The 23,540-nt window shown below is 39.0% G+C and overlaps 1 protein-coding gene across 1 annotated transcript in view; it reads right to left on the bottom strand.

Moving 5' to 3' along the window:
* Nucleotides 1-2,905: 2,905 nt before the first annotated feature.
* extl3 (exostosin-like glycosyltransferase 3) overlaps nt 2,906-23,540 on the bottom strand; it is a 28,450-nt gene continuing 7,815 nt past the window's right edge. The window contains exons 2-6 of the mRNA XM_055054320.1: nt 9,963-12,534; nt 9,038-9,165; nt 7,172-7,316; nt 6,934-7,062; nt 2,906-4,355 (exon numbers count right to left, since the gene is read on the bottom strand). Of these exons, the coding sequence (XP_054910295.1) occupies nt 4,146-4,355; nt 6,934-7,062; nt 7,172-7,316; nt 9,038-9,165; nt 9,963-12,098 (2,748 nt within the window). The 5' untranslated portion in view covers nt 12,099-12,534 and the 3' untranslated portion in view covers nt 2,906-4,145. The remainder of the gene's footprint in view (nt 4,356-6,933; nt 7,063-7,171; nt 7,317-9,037; nt 9,166-9,962; nt 12,535-23,540) is intronic.

Here is a 23,540-nt window from a genome sequence, read left to right as displayed (position 1 = left end):
TTATGTTTTGAAGTTGCTAATGTGTTTTCAATGCAAAGTTACTTTATTCCATACTGAACCAGACACGGAAAATTCAGTAAAACCTTCAGTGCCTTCAGATTTGGGATTAAGAAAAAAAATGTACAATATTTCCATCTGAAGCTTTTTTGCAATTTTGAAGAAATATTTTCAGCTAATTTCACTCATTGAAATAGATATGCTGTGTTGCAAAAGTGTTTTTACCCAAATTGTCAGTTTGAATCAAATTTTTATTTATGCATTTCAGGTTTCCTATGATAGACCAAAACAATGAGGCGCAAATTTGTGGAGAGAAAAATGATAAACGGTTTCCAACGTTTTATTTACAAAAGAAAAAAATAAAGTGATTTGCATCTGTACTCAACCACATGTACTGATTCCCATAAATAAAATCCAGGATTCTCCTAATTGGTAAATAGTCCATCCTTATAGAAAGTTAGCTACAAAAATTATTCAACAAACAGAATCATGAAAACCAAGAAAAACAGATAAAGACTTATCTGGGCAGATAAAGACTTTTAATGCCCAATGTGAAGAGCCGTGGCGGCAGCATCGTGATGTGGGAGCGCTGTTCCTCCGCAGTGGCGAGAAAAATGGTCAGAATTGATGGGAAGGTAGGCAGAACTAAATACAGAGCGATTGTGGAAGAAAACCTGTTAGTGGAGGCAAAGATTTGGAACTGAAGAGAGGATTTCCATTCCAGCAGGACAACAACTCTGGACAGATGGCCAAAGTTACAAACGAATGAACATGCTGTGACCCGAGACAAAGTACTGACCTAAACCTAATTGAGAATCTGTGCCACAGCTTGAAAACTGCTCAGCAAATATGTTATACAAAGTATGGATTTAGAGGGAGCTGAAAACATATGGACAAAACTTCCAGATTGATTTCTTGTAGAAACGTTGAAAACCCGAGGATCGTTTTACATTCACAGCCACATTCTGCTTTGTGTTGGTCTGTTCCAGAAAAAAAAAAGATGTTTGTGGCTAGAAGGTGACAAAATGTACTAAAATTCAAGAGGTAGGAATCCCTTTGCGAGAGTCAAAAGACATCAAAAATAAAAATGAGGACATGAGTCAAGAACATTTCTTATTAGACAAGTTTTTATTCCCATTCATCTGGCCTTTGAATGGCATGTCTGACGCTGTCATCAGTCTGACAGCACAAGCAGCGGTGCAGTTGGCTGGAGCCAGACCAAGGAGCGCATATTTTCATCAATATTTACACCTTGCAGGGTGACTGCAGCCTTTTAGATTGATTCCGCTTCAAGCCACAGAAAACTAGTTGTGCCACTGACGCTTGAAGGGAAAAAAAAAATAAAAAATACGGAGGGAGAAATGCTGACCCATACTGAGCCCTTAGGACTTGGTCAGAGTCAAAAGATAATTACAAATATCCTGGAACAAGGGCCAGGTCACTTGTAAAAGCAGAGGAATAAGGAAATGCATTTTTTGGTCGTTTTACAACACGTCTACTAAAAATTGACTCCAATTTTGTCCAAGTGAAAAAGGCCTGATTCCATACATTTGGCCCTCGAGTCAGAGGCACCACAAGGATTTCATTGGCAGCAATATTAATGGGATCTCTCTTGTAGGTTGGGATCTGAGTGATCAGGAACAAGCAACCACAACATTATGGTTTTATTGCATGTCTTATCAGGTTTAAAAACAGCCTTTTTAATAACATCATTAATAAATATACATAATGTTGTGAAAGTTCCATAAAAGCATCCTCACAGAGTACAAATGCTGGGAAAGAACACCAATTTGAGCTTCTATTTTTTTTCCTTTTCTTGCTCCTCTGTTTTATATTAAGATTACAGAAAATTAACTGACAGTCAAATAACGAGAGACTTTGGATTTATAATACATGATGGGTTAGGCTTCAGTGGTTTGATGAGGGTTGTACCGTTCTGCATCTCTTTAGTGAGCACCTTGCAGATTTATGCTGTGTAGCTGCAAACATCGTACCCATTTGGCAAAAAAATAAAATAAAATAAAACAAAAAAAGAAACATTTTTACCTTGAGCAAAGGTAAAAAGAACAGATGTAAAAAGTTACTATCTCACGTAGATAGAGCTCTCATTCGACTAACACACGAGGACATGAGACAAGAACATTTTAGGACGACCGTGCTCTTGTTCGATACAGATGGTTTGAACTATGTGCTCCAGATCTGTGCTGCAAAGGCAGGACTTGCTATATGGTGATGACGTTCGACATTCAAGCTTTCCCAACTCTGGGAACAGGCCTCATTTTGTCAGCTCAGTACAAGCACACAAATGGCAGCAAAGAAAAAGCGAGCACATTAAGTATCTTTAGAGGCCAACAAGTTGTTGTTTTGGACCATTTCTTCTCTCAGATCATTACCTTTGCTCCTCCATGAGACAAAACAAAACTAATTAGCGAGATCTGAATGTGCTGGCTGGGGGGGGGGAATTTGTTACAATTTGACAAGACGAAAAACTGTTGCCTAGTTTCAGATTTAATGACCCAAGTGCACATTATAGTCAGAAGTTTACATACACTCCTCATGGACATGATGGACATTAATTTGAATATTTTTAACGATGCAGTTGAACAGTTTTTTCCCCCCTTGCATCTTCAGTATAAAACATTTGGCGTAGAAGTTTTGCTTAAATATCTAAATTTACACCCCAAGGCTTCTGACAAGATCCTGCTGAATACTGGACAACTCTTCTTAACAGAATTAATAGAGATTATTTTATAATTGGTTTGTTTCCCCTCACAGAAGCAGCTTAAATCACTACATTCACATTAATAGTGAGAGTTCCTACACAGTTCCTATGTGAAACTTTAAACTTTCCCATCAGGAAAGAATAACGAGAAAAATTTAACTCAAGGAAGGAAATAAAGTGCTCAAGGAAGGAAATAAAGTGCTCAAGGAAGTGAGGGAGCAAGAGACAATGGACAAGGAAAGGAAGTACATGTAAAAGAAACTGGGAATTGAAGGCAGAAGAAAGAACAATAATATAGAGATTAATGTCTGGAAAGAACATTATTTCTCCATCCTTATAAATACTAAAACCAAACCAGAATGCCTAGGAACACTAACTAGGGTAGAGGGCAGGAAAAATAGTGTGAGCATTCAACAGCATGTTTGATCTGGTTTGGGATTATTGTACCGTTGATGTGTAAACAAAACAAAATCCAAAATAAATTTAAACTTGCTCGACGAATTATTGCATTTAATAATCATAGAAATGTTGTATTTTTACCCACTAATGTGGGATTTATGCTGATGAGTGTATATAAACTTCTGACTACGGTTGGACAGACCTCCAACTGCCTCCATAATACATTCTACTGAAACTGTCTGTTGATTTTTGTGATACTGATCATTTTCAGCCATTTGGTTAATATCGCTTCCTTAAAAATGATTTGAGTTGGATAACATGATGGTTGGTTTTATTGACACATTTGAGGCATTATGGTGACCACTAAAGTGAATTCCTCTGGGGGACGCAACGCTGCTAAGACATGATTGGACTGAGCTGTTGTCATTTTGATTTCCCAAAAGGCAGGGAGGTCTCAAAGTTTCCACTAGATGTAAATTTACACATTTAAACGACATCATTTAAAAAAGAAAAAAAGAAAAAGGGAAAACAAAAAAAGAACAGTTCGATAAAATACGTCTGATCATCAGTGCTTGAGTTTGAAGAACAGTTTTCAACTGAATTGCTCTCAGCTGAAGCCATAGTTCTGTCCGTTTCTTCCGCAACTCCACCATCAGGAGGAGAGAAGCGTTTCTGTACACTGTAAGTCTGCCTGCTTTTTCGTGGCAGGCAGGTAAGAGGTGCAAATGTCTTCTGTAACTAGTGGTTGATGATTGAACATGATTGAAAAGGCGTGTAAAAAACAAGAAGTGACGTCCGCTGAAAAGGCTTCATTTCTCGGCAGTGGTTTCTCTCAACCTACACTCTCTGAATTTCCAGCTGGTTAAGGTTAAACGTTCAATCCGCCTTCACAAAATGCGAGCCCAAAAAATTCTTCCTGCATGTTTATGCTGCAGTCCAGCCGTCAGTCTTCATCACTACCTGCAGTGGATGTGTCAGTCTGTCAATCTCTCCCTTCTGGCTGTCTGCGAAGACGCTTCACCCCCGGCTAGATGAATTTGAAACACTTTGTCTTATCGTGGGGCAAACGAGTCTTAAACAGCACAGAGTCCACTCTGAACTGCGTGTATAGCAGCGGCATGTAACCGTACACCTTGACAAAGAAGTTGATGCATTTGTGGCGCTCGTGGAAGTGCGAGTCGTCGTGTGAAAGGGCCTGAGGACAACCGGGGCAGCGGAAAGTCCAGCGGGAGGTTACCTGAAATAAACAGAGGGACTGTAAAGACGCAGTTTTTCACTTTGAAAGGCAATTTGGCAGTCTTCAAAACACACCGCTAACTGTTGCTGAAGGCCCTCTCGTAGGGAAGGAGTGTGTAGATTTACGACATTGGCTTGTCGTAAACATGCCGTCTAGTAATAAATGTCCTTCCAAGAGAAATTCTGAAGAAAACTCAGCCGTAAAGCACCGATTCAATCTGCTGTTTTGTAATTCATAATTGTGTGTGTGCAATATTGAAAGTGCCAATTTGAGTAATGGCATGTCTAAATGGGCACAAACAAAAATACACAGGTCTGAAGAGAATGGATGGATTAAATGCCAATAAGACAACAGCAGAAGGTAACGCAGCATAAAGTTCTCACAACTTTGGAATTTCTTACTTTACAGTCAAACTTCTATGCATTTTATGTAGATTTTATTGATTAACACAGAGAAAGTAGCGCATTATTGCAAAGTGGAAAAAAATTATACATCCTAAAAGGCTTCATCAGTAAAATCTTAAAACTGAGTAAAAACATAACATCCTTCAGTGGAACTCCAGCTTCAGCTCTCTGGGAATGTTTCCAACAGGTTTACACATCTAAATGTTGAGGTTAATATCTATTTTTCTTTAAGAAGAGCTGAAGCTTATCTGTTCATTTAAGTTTTCAGATCTCCTTTATTTAAACCGGAGAATCTGACAAGATTACAGATAAAAGGCAGAAAATTAAAAATGTCAAGGCTAAAAAAAAATTAGAGAATCTTCAAAATAAAACAGAAATAGGAACAAGTCCAAAAATAACATCCAAAAACGTGAAAAAAAAAAAAATCAGTCCAAGATCAATTTTAACGAGGTCGACAGAATTAATAAGTTTGTTTAGCGATCAGTAGAACAAGTCAAGAAAAGTCATATTTAGCCCTCTACAAATGCAGACTTCTCTTCCACGTGGCTTCAAAACTCTCAATTCTAGCAAGTGATGCAGCACACAAAGCAACACTGTACTGCTGGAAGTGGTTTTGAGGTTTGAACATATTTCAAGAATAGTGCTTGTTAGAGATATAAGAGAAACAAGTCAAAGCCTCCTAAGTGTTAAAAACAGATATAAATGTTGAATGGTGGTAATTTTCTCCATCTGGTAGACTTTGGCACAAAGAATATTTTCATGCACTAGGAATCATTTGTGCACTTAAAAGACAAAAGATAAAAATTTTAAATATATGTGTATATATTATGAAACTGAACATTTCAACTCTCAGAGCAGATGTTTGAAAGAAAATAACACATTGGGTCTCTAACTCAGAGACTCAGATTATCACACATCATGTTAATGTGTGTCATTTTAATGCTATGATGTGAGAGGAAAATTTTATTTGGATTTTAAAGCTTTAATTGATAACAATTTAGTTGTATTTTGTAGTTTGTGAAGCAGTCTGCCTAAGTTTCTAACAAATTCTATTAGCTTCACTTTGTTTAGTCTTTAACACCAGATTAATCATTTAAGGAAAGCATTGTTCTGTTCTGCAAACCACCTAGCACTAAATATTTCATTTAGAAGTGCTATCGACAGGATGCTAAACTCTTGAAATGTTGCAGCAGAGTCGATGCTGCTTAAACTTTCATTTAGGTCCATCAGCAATGCTGACAAAGAAAGAAAAATTGGATTAAAGCTTTGTTTTAGCCTAAGTTGTGAGAACATTGTAACACACAAAGCCATCAAAGGCCCATTTAAAGTCCGTTCTCGGAAATTCTCTAGAGCAATTGCAAAGTCCGCCTGAGACGGTGCGTCTTCCAGACAGAAGGAACAAGTGTTGGCTAATCAAGCAGCAAGCGGGTGAAATCTTACAATGCATTGAAGCGAAAAACATCAGTCTGCAGCTGAGAGGGGGGAAAGCCTGTTTCTGTCTACCACTGTCTGAAAAATAAGGACACGTTGTTTAACAATGACGGTGGTAAATCTGCTGCTGTGCAGACATGCTGCCCATTTAAGATTTCAATTATGAAAGAAAAAAAACTAGCAAAACATTCAGGTTTGAATGCTGCCAATTTTTCACCAGCGGTGCAATAAAAAAAAAAGCAATTTAATTTTCAATCTTATTTGTCCTATTGGGTGTAGAAGAAGGGAAATATATTCCCTCAGCCATAAGAACGACAGATTTGCTCCAAATTCAATATTCAAAGGGTTTACTCTTCAGTGAAGTGCTGTCATAAAACACCCTCCCTCCACCAAAGATGGCTTTAATTCTCTGCGGAATATCCCCAGTCTGATAAACCAGACATAACTTCAAAACCAAAGGCTCCAACAGCTTTCATGGCTTGATTGCCATAATTATTTGCCTAGGCATAAGCATGTTGTGCAGCGATGAATGTCCTTCCAATAAAAATCCAGAACAGAAAAAGCAAGCATAACCCACCGACGTGAGCTTGTCTTTGAGTTAAACTTTTATTTTTTTATGCGGGTAATATTGGATATGCCAGTTTGAGTAATGGAGATTCTAAATAGAGAAAAATAAAAATACATTAAACCCAGGGGGAGAAACAGAAACTTGAAGAGTGAGGACACAGAATGTCGTTTCTGACCTTGATTGGTGGTTTGCGGGTTATGTGAGACACCAGAAAGTTCATTGCAATGTCCTCGCAGTTTATGTACTCGTCCACCATGTCCCTGATGGCCTGGGGCATCACGTAAGAGTACAGGTAGGCGTAGTACTAAAGGACAAAAAACACGCAGGGAAAATCTGTCAGCACCATGACTGTATTAAACTCTACAGCGTGTGATTTATTTATTATTTATTTTTAAGATTTTCTTTTATCTTACCTTATGGAAGAAAGCAGCTCCTGTCAGGACCATGGAGAGCTCACAAGAGTAGTTGGAGTTGTAGAGCCAGGACTGATGGTTGACGTCCCACGCATGATACCTCCCTGGGAAACCGACGATGCGATCTCTGGCCTCACGCCACACTCTGAGAGATGCCACCAAACGGAGAAAACAAACAGCTTTAGTCATTCAAAACCTTGTCTTCAGACCTCAAGTCTGAAAGTTTGCTCAGGTTGTTAGAACTTTCTCAAATGTGGCAATCACAAATATGAGCAAAATTGTGAAGTGGAAAAACAATTATTTTCAGCATTTTACAAATTGAAGTCCAAAAAGTATGCCATGCATTTGTATTCATTCAGCCTGAGCCAATAAAGCAGTAAACCACATTTTCAATGTATTTAAAATGTCAAAATATTTTAACGTTTTAACTCCAGTCTATGGCTTTCAACCTTTATTACAGACTATAGTTTCTGGGTTGATGTTCTTCAGGAAGATGAAGTCCTAGTCTAAAGTCTTTTTCAACCTCTAAAAGAGTTTCTTCCACAATTGTTAGGCTTAACTTAGCTCCATCCATCTCACCTCAGCTTTACTAAGATAAAAGTTTATAAGATTAAAATCCACACAAAGTGGATTATTTGTCATGTATGCAACATCTGAAGCACTGTAATTTAGAGGTAACATAGCAAAGATGGCTAAATGCAAATGAACTCTGTATTTCTCAGACTTTTCAACGCAACGCAGTTATGCATCACTTTGTGCCTAAATGTATGAATACTTTGCATATATTCTTTCATGTAACATCTGTATGACACCAGTAAAACAGCAACAAATATACTTCATCTGAGCTCAGTGTTTCAGTTTATGAGAGGAGATAACTGGACTCCTCCCATCCAGGAGATCAACAGAATGTCCAAAAGCAAATCAACTTTTCTAATGCATTCATGTGCAGCCACTTTAAAAATCTAAGATGCTCAATGGCACAGGGACTTCTCTCTCCCTGGAGAGGAGGTCAGGAAACATTCCTGAGTAATCATTGGGAGGGAGTTTGAGAAAATGCATCACATATGACCCAGTACACAGACAAACAGTCAGAGGGCCAGTTTCTGCCTGTCTGGACAAGCTACCACAGCGGCACGAACAACACGGGAACAGGGATGAGAACTCTGCAGGAAAAAACTGCTTTTATTTGGTTTAAACACAGACTTCACATTTGAGCTATTCAACAGACGCATGACTACTTCAGTTTCTTTTTTATTTATTGTGTTATATTCCGTGTATTCAGTAGTTTCCTTCAAAGTCTTTTTTTTAATATTTGGGATGTTTCTTTTCTCCTCAGAGGCAAAACCCTTAAAAGCTGCAACTACGACTGATTGAGAATTAGGTTTGGCTTTAAATAACAAATTTCATCAGATATAATTAAACTTCTAAATTTAATATAATCATAAAATAATAATAATAAAGTAATGAAAATGATTAATGTTTTAAAATGAATAAGAAGAGAATTGGAAGGTCAGGCCTCAAAGATCAGCGTTCGGCCAGAAAACTGCAATCAGTGCACCGCAAGGAAAAACACACACTTCAGACCTACTGGCAAGTACAGAGGCGCAAGAGTGTTGATGCAGGTTTGTTTACCAATTAGAGGACCAGGTTATCTTATAGTTAAGTCGACCCCCAACTTCTCTCTGTCCAAACGTAATTTACAATCAAATGCGACACCACAGTGGGTCAGATTCCTCTCTAATTGATGAGAGAGACAGAAAAACTTCGACTCCACATGCTCTTGTTTCAGTTGTTAAATCTTAGTGTTTGAAATCATTCTTGTAGGCACAAAACAGAGAAAACAACACTACTCAGAGCTTCACTGACCTAAAGCCAAACATGATCTCGTCGTGCCGAAGATGAGCGTCGTCATCGATGGAGAGGACGGCCTCAGTTTCCACGACGTCCCAGGGTAGAAAGCGGTTGTTGAGGCTGTTCTTTTCTGTGCGGACAACCTGCAGGCATGAGTTTGGCAAAAAAGGGCATTTATATAAGGCAGCACGGAGAACATTTTACATAACACTACCCAGAACAGTTTGAAAAGAGATCCAAAAGAAAATGACTGCACAGGAAAACAGGGCATCATGTATTGAGATCTATTACTTGTCTTTTCTTTTTATTGCTGGCCATTTTATTTTATTATAACTGAAAAAAAAAAAAAAAAACTGGCCAAATTACTAATTGGCATTAAACTTATGAAATACATGTTGTAAATCTTCCTGTAATACATAGAAACATTACATTTTGCAGTGATTCGAATTTGCAATAACTCTTATTTTTAATGTGTATTTCAGAAACATTAGCAAGGAAGCAGGCAGTTTATTAATGATGCCAATTCTGCTTTGTGTGTATTTGGGTCAATGACATCACACATGCTACAAAAATAAATCTGCGTGCTTCTAATAGTAAACACCATAACGATTAAAACCTTTGAATAAAGACAAACTATTCAAATGCTAGTATTAGTTTAGAAAAGAAAAGATAAAGAAATCTGATAAAGGTTAATGGATGATGGCTTGCCTTATGTGATGCCATTAAAACTGTGTGTAAGTCTGACAAATGTGTTTATTTCTTTTTTAAATCCTGATTAGAAAAACAAAATAACGCAAAACAATTGGAAAAAAACTAACCACGACATGTTTTACAAGTGACAAGCTACAGCTTAGGTGTCTACTACTGATTTTATGAAGCATTCCAGCAAGGAGGTTTAACAAATCTTTACCAGGAGGCATAGAGAGAACACGAATCTTACCACAATAGGCAGGCCGATGTCTGGCCAGAGGAGGTCATCTGAAGGAGGCTTTGGTGAATTCCACACCACCACTACCTTGTTAAGGTACGGCAGCCCATTGAGCCTCTCCAGAGAGTTCATCAGCACTTCCTCCCTTTCATATGTCAGCATGACCACGGTGAACTGCTCTCTGGGGACATTCCCTCCAAGAGCAGCCTGAAATTCCTTCCCAGAGCCTCCAGAACCCCCACCAATGGGCCTGAAACCGGTTCCAGAGCCAAGAAATTTGGCTTCTGAGGGCAACACTGGGTCCAGAGGAGTGTGGGGAAACAGATGGAAGGGCCCCGGGGCCCTGTTCCATGCTCTGTACGTGTCTGCTGCTGTGTATGTGAAGTTGCGGAGGAAGCGGGGAGAGGCATATGGAGGCTCCGTCTCTACGGGACCAAGATCCAGATCCCCATTGTCGGCCAAGTTGGCGTCCGTTCCCGCCAGCTTCCCAGCTTTGTGGGGAATCTCCTGCGCGGGCTCGTCCTTGATTGGAGCAGCAGGAATCTGGATGCTGGTTCGTATGCTTGCAAGAATGGTGTTGAGAACATTCTCAGAGGTTGAGAAGTACGTCTCCCAGAGAAAACGACCCTGCCGCCTCATGGCGAGCATGTCGTTGTCCGATAGGCTGCGCAGCAAGAAGTGGAGCTCTGTGACACGCGCCTTGGGTACTATAATGGCGGCTTCAGTCCAGCGGATAAATTGGTGGTAAGGTAGTCTAGAGTGGTCCCCTAACACAACAGGAATCGCTCCTACCTCTAAGGCTTCAAACAGCCGCATGCCGCAGCCTGCTGAGGCAACCAGGTGTCCGTCCCCTGGAGCGATCACCAGAGCGAACGTCGAAGCCTTGAGCACCTCCAGCCTGTCCTCCCTCTCCCCACAAAGAGACCATTCTGTCGGCAAACTGGGCTTTGGATTCTTGCATGTGAACTCCACCAGAACCTGATCTAGGTGGCTGTCCTGGACTGCTTTTAAAGTGCCAATTATTCGATCATCGTAGTCGGCGGGCGGATCTCCCTCCAGTTCCTCCTCAACCGATTGAGGGGGTGCCTCCTGGAGACTGCTCCTTAGAGACTCCACCCTCTCACCCTGGAAAGTGAAAAGATATTTCCTCTTTACAGGAACCTGTGGTGGAACCTCCAAAAAGTTGGGTTCTGACAGAGCGTGAACCAGCGGGGACACAACTAGGTCGAATCCCTCACGGTACTGCTGTTCCAGGAAAGTGGACTGGGCGACCACTGCCCTTCCTGTGCTGACATTATACAAGAAATTCTGAGTCAAGGACTTTCTGGAAAAATGCACCAGAACATGATTGTGTCCATCAGACCTCCAGTAAGGAAGAGCTTTCAGCTGCTTCTCCAGCTCTGAAGGAGACAGCAAAGGGGAGGACTCTAGTATTTCTCCCACCAGAACTAAATATAAACAGGCGATACTTGGGTTATCGGTTACATAAATATTGCTTTTAACGGATGCCGCAAAAGCCTGCTTCACCAGTGGGTCAAGATTATTCCCCCAAGAATAAGAACTTGTGTCATAGACATAAACGGGAAACCCAGAAGTAAGAGGACAGCGTGCGTAGTCAAAGCAAGACCGCAGACGACAGGAACGCGCAGACTTCGGTGGTGGTAGTCCTGGGTCCTCTTTGTCTGGTAGCAGTCGAACAGGCAAAGACAGCTTGGGCTGGTTCTGGGCCATCAGTTCTTTATAGGAATGCTCGGTCTGGCTGATGACGTTTTTCAGCTGCAGCAGATCCTGCTTGGCGCTGTCGATGCTGCGCTTGCAGGCCTCGATGCGGAGATTGAGCCTGGCGATCTCGCCATTGAGTTCCTGCCTCTTGGCCTCCAGCTGCAGCAGCTCCTCACTAACAGACTCGCGGATGCGGCATAGGTCCTGTACGTGTTTGGCTTCACACAGCTCCCCGCCGGGACGGGGTCCAAAGATGCGCTTGTCAGGTCCACCGGCTTCATCAATGGTGGTGAGGTAGTAATGGGCGATGAGCGGGAAGAAGACCAAGATGAAGAAGAGCATGAAACTGAGCCATGTGAGACGTACCCGGCGCAGCACCCATGTCTGGCCTCCGACACCCACTCCACCACCGTTACGCTGCATCATTTATCGATCCTTTCCTCGTCCCACTAAGGAACTGTTTCTATAAGGAGCAGCAGCCATGGTCGACCTTGTCAGCAAGGTGGTGGGGCAGAAACTAAACCATTAAGTCTTCTCTAAAGGTCATCTGCTGCCAAATTCCTCCACAGAGAGTCCCGTAGGTGATGTGGGTTGAGGCTCAGCCTCACCTGTACTCTAAAATGTACTCTGTATTGTAACCCACTAAAGTTGATGCCATTTTCTGTTGAGAGGGGTTAAACTATTCCTCTGAATGTTTGCCAGGAAACAATTCAGCATATGCAAAGGGATAGTCCCTTGATGGATGAAGCCCGGAGTACATGATGATCATGTGACGGCTCTATGTTCATTTTTTGATCCCCCATCAGAAAACCCACGGGATGTTGATCTTTTTAAATCTCTTCAGTTTTCTTAAAATAGAAACCTGAAACAGAGAAAAGCAGAAAAAAAACATTAAGTGCCAATGATCATGTAAGGCAAGAATAAGCTCTTCTAAGTACAGATCATGTCAGGTAGTTTCATTCAAATCTCAAAATGTATATCAACTAATATACAGCAATTGTGTCTCCACACACCACAACACATCTCATACATTCTTCTCTGTGCAGGAGTGTACAGCACAACGTAGACCTCCTGCTGTGGTGCTACTGCAGCTGTTACTTCTTGCAGTCTTTTCATAAAAGGATTCATTTGTTAATGAACACAAGCAGTTTAGGTGATATGATCCAAAAAGAACAAAGCAGATGTAATTAATGAACAGCTGCATTTAACATTTTTTTGTGAAACTTCAATAGTTTGAATAAAGTATAAGAAGCAGTTAAAAAAACATTCATATACCTTGCACTTGAACTTCTATGGGAGGAGTCCACATAAATTAGCACATAATTGTGATGTGGAATGACAAGTGCAGGAGGTTTTCAAACATTCTACCAAATAAAACCCAAAATGTTGTATTTGTATTTAGCCTCTTTCATACTCCAGTGCTACTAACCATCACAAGAAGTCTAATTATCATATAGGAGCAGGGCTGCAACTAATGATTACCTTAGTAATCAATTAGTCTATCAATTATTTTGACAATCTGGTAACAAAATTGTCAGTTATGAAATATTTGTTCTGGTCGATCATATAAAACCCCAAAATTACATACATATTGACTTATTCATTTTTGTTAGGGACATGCAGTTGAAAATGAAATAAAAAAGCAAGTTGGGGTGAAGGAGACCATAGTAACGAAGCAATATGTATGAGATTTATAGTCAAAGCTTTGCAAAGCCAGCCAGAGGCTCAGCTGTTCAGCCTGTGCATGATTGCTTCCCACAGAAGACAAATATCAGTGAGCTGAACAATACAAGGTATCTTTGGTTTTCAATTAACTTTTCAATTTAATCTTTTTTTCCATGTCACACAGAGCCCAAACTCTGGAGAGCCGTCATTTGTAACACACACCCAGCCAGGAAATTAACATCAAAAGCACCTTCAGCAAATCTCATTAAAGCCCTCCTCCTGCATCCTGACCTCAACGCAGACTCAAATTATCGAGCACCCTTGATAAGAGTCCATGCTAGAGAGCGATGATTGCCTCAGGACTGGGAAAGGCTCAGGCATACAGAAGATAAACAGCTGCACCATCTGATGAATAGTGTTAAACTGATATCTCAGTATTGGGACAAAAATAAAACAGGACACACAAAGAGTATAAAAAAATATGTATCACAAGTTTTCCCATCGGTTTCTAAGAGCAGCGAGAGATGTGTTGCTCAAGCTATAGCTACATCAAAAGCCTTGTAGATGTCACCTGATAGGCCAAGAGCCAAACAGTTCTTATCAAGCACTTTACAAACCCAAAACACACCGAACAAGTTACATGAAGCAGTTCAGAGCTACACAAAGACCAGAGGAATGTAGGAGGTGTTTATCCTCCATGACATAATCACCTTTCATAAGCAAGTTGTCTCTGAGCTACTGCTACATCTGAGCCTTCTTAGATCAGCCCAGAGGCCGAGATCATCTTTAGAACAGATATTTTTCACTTCAGACATCCTTTCTGAGTCAAATAAACCTCTGCATGCTGCTCATAAGTCATACATCTGAGATTACAAATGTATGTTTCCATTTTCTCCTTGGAACCTACTTTGGCACAACTTGGGGTGTCGATGCAAGCCCAATAAGTCCTATCACAACAGTATAAACATGCTAATGCTACACTTGCACTTTAGAAAACAACTCAGTCTAATTACTGAATTTCATTAACTTCAAAAAGTGAAAGTCATAGACGGTTCACACACAAACTGATATATTTAGTTATGTCTTAAAACTATGGAGAGCTTAGTGTCCCTTACATTTATATTTCACAAGCCAAATAAAAAAAGATTGTTCAATACAGAAGTAACCACAGTTCCGCTAAGAGTCGAAGACTGCTGACTTAACAGTTGTCATTTCACCGTCAACACAGAGTTAAGACATAAAAGAGCTGGAGGGTCACTGAGAAACATGTCAAAAGCAATTATTATAAAACTTAGTGAAAGAAAAAAGATGAAACAACAAATATAACTGACCTTGGGAGGATTATGAAAGAAAATCCAATCATGAGTTTGGAATACATAGGCTAATTAATGTATTAACCTTTGAAATGGGAACAAAATACACAAATGGACAATTCATTTTCAGATAACGGCCTACACGTTAAGTAATGCTTTATTATTTAGAATACTTGCCTCTGCACTTAAGTTTTAAGGTTAATGTAGGACGGTTTGTTGATGCCATTTATTTCTCTCAGGTTGCATATAAAATACAAATTCACAGGACGGATGACATTTTCAACACTGGCCTCTGTCTTGTTGCACAGTGACTGCATCTATCACAACAGCCTGATTAATTAGTGCATGGCTGCCAGAATTAGAGGCCTCATAGCACACAGATGTTAGCAGATGTGGCCGCTAGGCCTAATCTGGAACCAAAAACATGCTGCCTTAAAGCTCTGCCTGCGGCTGCCTTTTGGGAAACGGAGCAACATGCATAGATAAGTCCGAATTTCAATCTCTTCAGTAACGGCTCTCTAATCTGCAGAAAGTTGTCCCTCTGCTGCAGGCAGCCTAATCTGACTCCAGTTTGCATGGAGAACACACGATGAAGCATTGATTGCGCTCAACTTACTTTGTGGGGATCGATGATAATGCTATCATTACCTACCGCCAAGCTGCGAGGCTTTGGCTGCCATTAAGGGAAGCTGATGGAGCCATTTTACTTGTGAGACTGAAGCAACATTAAACAGAGCCACATAAAAAAAGAGATAAAACATAACAAGTCTTTGCTTATGCAACACAGACTGCAGCAATAACACCACCACAACACTTTGTAGTTGTACCTGCATGGGTTGCAGCCAAATTAATAGTTATGAAGTCTTGCTTCTCATGGGAGAGGGAAGCTGTAGCCGACCAACTCATCTGACCCAGATAAGAAAAAAGCATTTGCACCACATGAAAAAGCACCAAGCAGGAAAACTGTTGGTTGGTTCCATGAATAAATTAGTATGCATTACTCAAGAAGTGCTAATATGATTTACTAATTCAGTCAACACGGCCTAATTTAATTCTATAGAAAATTTGCAGCTTGTAGACAAAATGGCAGCAACAGCATCTAGTAAGGTTTGCACCAAAATATGCATGATGATGGATTTAAACCGTAATAATAATCAAGAGGTTTAGATGAAGTATATTCATGCGATTGACAGCAGCAGGTGCTGGACACTGAGTGGGACTCAGATAGAGGGGGATGCTGTCTCCGAGTTCCCAGACATCAGAGGGTTAGCTCTTGTATAAATGTTTGAACAGTGTTTTTGCAAACTGGCAGCACTTTACGAGGCAGGCGTTGCAAAATTATTTTTGTAGGAAACACAGATCAGACTATGCAGTCGTCCAGCTGTAACAAGTTTTTAAAAGAGGCGACAACAAATTTGACAAGATCCAAAACCAAAGAGCAGCAGAGAGTGCGTTAGCAGCCAGGAGTTAGAGAGAGAAATTTGACTTTTAAGCCTAACGTTTTGTTTATTTCTGTCTGTCCACAAGAAATCTGAGCTTTAGACACAGCTGACAGGAGGACCTAGAGAAACCCGCAGGAAGACTCCGACTTAGTGAAGACAAAGTCGTTCAATAAATTGCAACTAAAACTACAATGAAATGATTCAGAATGTTTTTGCCTCTTTCATAATCATTTAAAATGAATTGTGTTTAACTTCCAAGAGCAAACAATGATTATTTAGAGAAGAATGTGACTGGACAGAATGATGAAGTACAGCTCATTAAATCTTTTCCCCTTCTTTTGTTCTATTCTTGATATTCTATATGGGAAATAGTTTTCCCTTATTAAAACACACACTATTGTATACTCCCATAGTTCATGGCCTAGAAGAGACAATTCAAGTATGAACATAAATATTTATAGCTTGGCTGACAAAGTAGATGCACTTTTCATCATTTGACAACAAATGTACATACCAAGCTATTGTTTTATGTTTGTAGGTGAAATTATTAACCTATAACATGCTAACTAGTTCCTAAAAATTACCAGCACTGTCTAAGTCTGTTTAATACAGTTTTCAAAAAGTGAAAACTGTATTTAACATGACATCTTAAATGAGGTGATGAATCTTTAAATTGAGTTCTAAACACATCCAATTGAGATGTTGTATATGAAATGTCAAAATTGTTATGGCTTACAGATAATATAGATATATTCATTAAAAATAAAAATGGTCATTTGTTTGCCTTTATCAAAAATTATTAGATAATGTGATACAAGTAAAACTATTTTTTTTAGATTAAATATTTTTGTTTAAGACAATTGTAAAAGTGATGCAGGTTATCATGGTGAACCCAGAATGGATCAGACTGTTTATGCAAAACACGGAACCTCAAATTTCACCCAATATATTTGCTGACGTGATCAAACCTCTGAAAGAAAAAGAAATATATATTAAATACTAGACTTATAAAATGCTGAGTCTATTTGTGCAAATCAGCTGAATAAAAAAACACTGCAAAGTGCTGCCAAGAACAATAATATGGTTAAAATGGACATTATTAATCCAGAATCAATTTAACTTGCTTCACACAACATGCATAGTGCTTTATGTACGTTCACTGCTGAATTAGATTGAAATTCTGAAGTAAAACTTTATTCCGTTAGTTTACTTAAATCATGCATTAATATAATTAAAATTCAACAAATAATGAGAACAATTTCTCCTAACTACTGAATTTTAAACTGATCTCCAAACAAGCTGCAGCAGCACATGTCAAATAATCCTGATGGTTTTGGGACCGCATTATATTACTCTCCTTATGGGGCTTTGGCTCAGTGTGCTTGCAGACTACACTTCCATTAAATAACTGGGAATTTATAGACAATATTAAGGGAAGGCATTCCCAGCAGAGGTGCCAAAGAGGAAAAAAAACAAAAACATTCAGACAGCTGAAGGGAAGAACAGTCACTGCACAAAAGTAGCAGCTGTTATAGCTACGGGTCACCACTCATCTCCAGACAGCTGACGGAGAATCTTGGGGAGTTTTTACACTAGAAAACTACAGAGGTCACTATAGAGATGTCAGGAAAAAAAAAAAAAAAATGTTTTCCTGTTAAATATTTAAGATTCAATATGAGGCAAAGACAAGACATGAGATTAAAATTGACAAAAACTGAATCTGTTCATGGAGAAGTCTGAAGAGACAAATGAAACCAGCATAATGAGACAGAAGAGGCAGCCTACACAGCAAAAAGGCCAGCAGCCTCTGCCAACTCACAGCTTATACAAAATACAATACATTGCACCTCATTTTCAGCTGCATATCATTAGTAAAGAGCTTATTCTCCCAGAGGTAAATATCAACACGGTACTGGAACCTGCTGACGAAGATTTTCATCAAAAAATGATCGATAGTGGTACAAAGTCATGAGCCTAACTATTTCATGGTCATCTGTCAGGGCAACGCCCACCATCAGGAAAGCAGGGTAGGTTTTTATCAACTTGTGATCCAAAGGTGCATAAAAACAAGTAAATTAACGCATTTGATTGCAGTAAAGCAATGTAGGCAATGTCTACAATGATCAAGCTTATTTTATGTATGAATTTGGAGCATTACTGCATCAGATTTGATGAGTGAAAGGGTCTTGTGAGGTTTGGACAGGACAAACCTCCCTTAATTACATGTAAAAAATAAAAAAAAAAATAGAAAAAGTCAGTTTTCCACTTTGGAGCATCCTGTTAATTTATAGGCAAGCCTGTGTTCAACATAAAGTGGAAGTTGCCAACAGGATCAATCATACTCTCAAACACAACTTGTGCTGAATGCATTATTGTGCTAAAAACCATTGCAAAGCCATTAATGCCCACACCAAGCTTCAAGTTCGCCCTAATCCAAGTATGATTAATGGCTAGCCATTACTTGGATCGACTGCATGGAACACAAATATAATTTTTTGCCATTGTGCAGTCAATCTTTTACAAAACAGTAATCCTGTAGCTAATTATCTGTTACTTGGTAGTTTTGTCTCATTGTGTGCAACACACTGAACATGGACCACAGATTAACCCAAATCCTTTTAAATTTGGGATAATCTGGTTATCCCAAATTTCTCGTTCCATGTAAACATGAGGTTGGCAAAAAGAATTGGTTTCACATTAGAAATGCAAAATATAAAATAAAATAAAACCTGGTTGTATTTTTTAGCTTGTTAGCCAACTTGTGATTGACTGGTACCACAAAAACCCAGTATGTTCAGAAAATGGAGCAAATGTTTTTCAGCATTGTTAACTTTACTAATTGGTAAAGATGCTAAGGGAGTTAGAATGTTAACCCCTTAATATTTTTGTATTTAAACCTTTAGTAAAGCCCTGTTTTACAGCAACTGCAGAAGTTTCAGAATACCTGCTGGCCTTATAAAAGAAATCAAGAAATTTTTGGCCTTTCAAAGTGGTTCTTTCAAACTGTCATGTCAATGGTCCTTCAACACATTAATGACCTAAACATACAGCAGAAAGCATTGAAAATGCCTGGCATCATTCTCCAGAGTACAAGTACAAGCCCTGCACAGAAGTATGTGAACTGTAGTATTATTGCTGGACATTATTTTCCTCAATCTCCTCCCTGTTCCAATGCCACAATGACCCTACAATTTTCCTTACACTTCAGGAAAATTGAAGTGTAAGGAAAATCTGCCCAAGGTGTGAGCACAAGAGTATGACTGCTCGAATCCTGAACAATGAATTACAAAAATGTACTTTTACAAGAATATTCTATTTCAATACTGCACAAGTTTATTTTGTAAAATTATAATGATTTAGCAGGTTTGCCATATTTTGTGTCCATTCCATTTTTATTTGTTTACATATGTAGAATATTTTCAGTTCAAGACATTTGAATGTCTTTTTCTCTATTGTGAAAAAGGGACAAAAAATGCAAGCATTAAAAAAAAAAAAAAAAAAACAGTTGGATGAGATACTAGACAAATCTGACCAGAGACTAATGAGTGCTGCTTTCCTGTCATTAACTATTAAACACCTATTTTATGTCAACAAAGTCATTAAGAGCATTAAAAGCCCTGGTGTGATGACCCGAAGCAGGGCCAATTAAAGACTAGCCTCCACGAGGACCTCTCAGCTCAAAACATATTGAAGTGTTGACCTTTACAGCTCAGTGACTGGATAAAACAAATGCAGACTGGCAGAGACAAGCAGAGAATCTTGTTTGGAAAACAAACTGAACACAGGGAAAATGCATTACTCTGCAAAAAAAAAAAAAAACTCTTGCAATGACACATACAGAGATGTACATAGATAGAGAAAAAGCCAAATACAACACAGGGGAGAGGGAGTGAGTTCATAATGACAGATGGACTCGGGTGTGTTCCAACCTCCAGGGCTTCTGCAGTATGACGAGGATTACACAAGAGAGTAACTCAAGGTGCACACGTCCTCGCCAGATTGCCTGGATTCATCTTACGAAAGTCAAATATGAAACATGTTGTGAACTAACAGTGATAATGTCGACAAGTCTGCAACGACAACCCGCTTGCATCCTCACTGTTTAAAAAAAAAAGAAAAATCATGCGAGAGATCAGCAAAAATGGATAACGGCTGATCCACAAGTGCTAATTTGTCGATGAATCCTCTGTCGTTATACTGCTGCAGCACGTGTGGCGCCAGCAGGGGTGAGGTGAGGAGAGTCTCTCGCTGCTGCATTAGTGAGAAGTGAGGATGTGACAGCTAATTAGAGTCAAAACAGACATTTGGAGAAACAGGATTCCCCAAACCCACTGTTTTTCACCACTAAACAGCTCATGCATTCTTCTAATGAGGCGAAGCCAAAACATCTAGAGATACTCTGGGACTTTTTTTCCCCTCATTTCTACTCTCTTTGCAGGATATATTATAATACAACTATGAGTTTGAATAAAATGGTCAGTACTATTTTGTTTTATAGAGTTAGATGAAAGCATAAAATTGGTTCTGCTGTCTTCCATATTTGAAAACAAATATGGAAAATTGCTTGAAATTTACTAAAAGAGAATATTTTAACTTTTTTATGCATCAGAGACAAGAGAGATTCAGGTTTTGCTGTAAATCTGCAAAATTGAAAAACAACAATCCATGAGGAGGCTTCCAGTGAAAGCTCCCCAAGCGAGACCTTCCACTAATGTGCCTTGATGCAACGTGAAAAGCAGCATTTCCTCTCTTTCTGCCATGGTTTTAGATTTTATAATTGGGCTTGCATATGAGCTACATTGTTTATAATATTGCATGCTGCATTTCCGAATTAACATCCTCAAGTTTCTAAAGGATTCTGAGTCTTTCCAAAATGTCTAAACGTAGAGCATTTCCACCAAGAGCTGTGGTAAACCTTAATCTTGAACTGCCTGTGAGGTGTGGTGTACTCTAGTGAATTGCTTTTCAACGGTTTTTCATTATCGACAAGCAGACAATCCGGGGTGAGAGAGAGGACACAACCAAAGAGAGAAAACTGCATCTGTAGAGATGAAAGACAAACTAATGACATTCAATAATGCAACAAATCACAACCAACATTAGATTTGTGGGATATTAGAAGTGAGTTCATGTTCAAGTCCTTGCTTTCTGGACCTATAAAGACTCTAGTCAACTGCAGAAATATTGGAGCAAAAAATCATTGAAGTCATTACTTTAGGAAGGTGACGGTATTCTATTATAATGGAATGCACTTATGTGACTCCAATACATAGCATCTAGAACCAGGACATCATCTAGTAATTTTGGTTTCATCAGGGGTCGTATGCTCTCATATTGTTTAAGGTAACTGACCCAAACACAGATCAATATCAAAATGAATGGAAACACATGTACAATAAAGACAATAAAATATATTAACTAAATGATATTTAAGGAGTTTGACTGTTATCATAATTTGATCATTACTATGGTACAGACAAAAATAAATTGATGAAATATAAACTGCTGTGTGAGAAAAGAACTACTTACAGATATGGAAGAAAATATGAAGGGACATAATGGGAGTCTGAATTAGCGAACAGTTGAATTTGCTGTAAAATGCTAATTTTTTCTTCTGTAAAAAAAACTGCTCAAGAGTAAGAACTTAAAGTCCTTCTCCAAAATGACTAATGCGCAGAACTGTCAGTGAGTTTGATCAATATCAGCATCAGTGAGTCAACTTGTGTTCCAGTGTACCACACTAAAAGTGCTGAGCAGAGATTTTACCAAAGTTCAACAAAGCTTTTTCATTCACAGATGTTCCTTTTCTGACCATGTACTCATGATGAACTGGTGCTACAGTCGGTTCAAAGCTGGTTGAGTGCTGGAGAGCTTCACTGAACTGGTTTTGCATTTCTAATTTGATCCAGCCATGCCATTACATCAGTGTAAATGTCTGTTCCAGCACATCCTTTGAACCCTCCTCTTGTGTATTCTAAAATTTCTGCGGAGCACTGCAGTGCAGGGAGACCTTTTTACCTTCACACATCATAGCATTTGCTTGATTTTGCCTGCAGTCCCATGTCTCAATATCATCAGTCTGGATTTATAAAAAGATTTCTGCACAGCAACTAAGTTTTTGGAATGCTGCAGTGTACAAGGTTTCCTGGCCAAAATTCAAGAGTTTATTGTCCCACAAAGAGGAAATTCAGGTGGAAAATTGGAAGAAATTAAACAAATATTGCAAATATATTCAACAGTTGCATCTGATGTGGTTGAGAAATTATCCTGAATACTTATTGACCACAATAATTCATTGAAAAATACATGCACAGCAAGGGACCAGGCCAAAGATCTCAGAAAAAAAGATCATTGCCTAACAAATAGGGAAAATATTTCTGCATTATTAGGGATAAAGTTCTTAATGATACAGCTGGAAGCACAGTTTTTATATTTAAAAGTTAAGGAAATATTCACTATATCATGTGGTTATAAGAGAAAGAAGAAGTTCTCAACAGCTGCCACCAGACTTCTGAGTCGGCATGTGATCAGAAAGTCAACTGACGGCAAAAGACACACAAACGTGTGTCTTTTGGCAGCAGCCAAGGCATAAACCTAATGCCAAACTCCAAGACAGAGTCTGCTTTCATTTGATCAAAACTAAAAAACAAAAACAGAGGTTTAAACATTCTGACACGTAGAATAATTAAATTAAAAAAAACTTTAGTCCCATAAATTAGTGGCATGTCTAAAACAGGAAGAGGGACGTATGCCGTAAAAAACAAAACATATGGTGAAGCATGACAGTGGTTCAGCGACGCTCTGTGGCTTCTTCAGTTCCTCTGGCACTGTAAACCTGCAGCACATGCAGGAAAATTGAGATTCAATCAAATGAGGAAATCCAGTGAGAAAATTCCAAGCTTTCTGTGAAGAAGATGAAGCCCAGGATTCATTGGATAATCCCAAGAAGACATTAAAGCCAACCAAGGTTTGGTTTTAGAAGATGTTCTGAGGGATAATACCACAGTCATTATAGCTCCTTTACTTAAATGTCACTGAAAAACTTTGAAGAGGTTAAAGGAAAAGGTGATTTTGAAAGTCAGTTTGTGATAGGTGATTGTTAGCGGCAAACTAAGGTCTTTGTCAAAGAATGCTTAACTAGGATTTCTCAGGAAGAATGCGAAGTGCTGGTGTATGGCTCTACTAAACATGTTTGTCATGAAGGAGTTGAATAATTCTGAGTGTTAAACAAGCCAATATTAGTTGTGTGAAGCCATTTAAATTGCTTTCATTGGATTTATTTCTTGTACAGCTGCTAGTTTAAATATCTTGCCAATAAGCTCATCTGCAGTCAGGCTCATTTTTAAATGAAACTTTGTTTGTATGGGAGAGTTTGACTCACTGCTTTCAGCGGCATTGAGCCAGGTTTTACAATTTAACGGAAATAATTGACAAATGCACCTGCAATA

This window comes from Poeciliopsis prolifica, unplaced genomic scaffold, assembly GCF_027474105.1.
Source record: "Poeciliopsis prolifica strain line A6 unplaced genomic scaffold, Auburn_PproV2 SCAFFOLD039, whole genome shotgun sequence".
NCBI lineage: Eukaryota > Metazoa > Chordata > Actinopteri > Cyprinodontiformes > Poeciliidae > Poeciliopsis > Poeciliopsis prolifica.
Note: the sequence above shows the minus strand (reverse complement) of the source record. Positions and strands in the feature narration are given on the sequence as shown.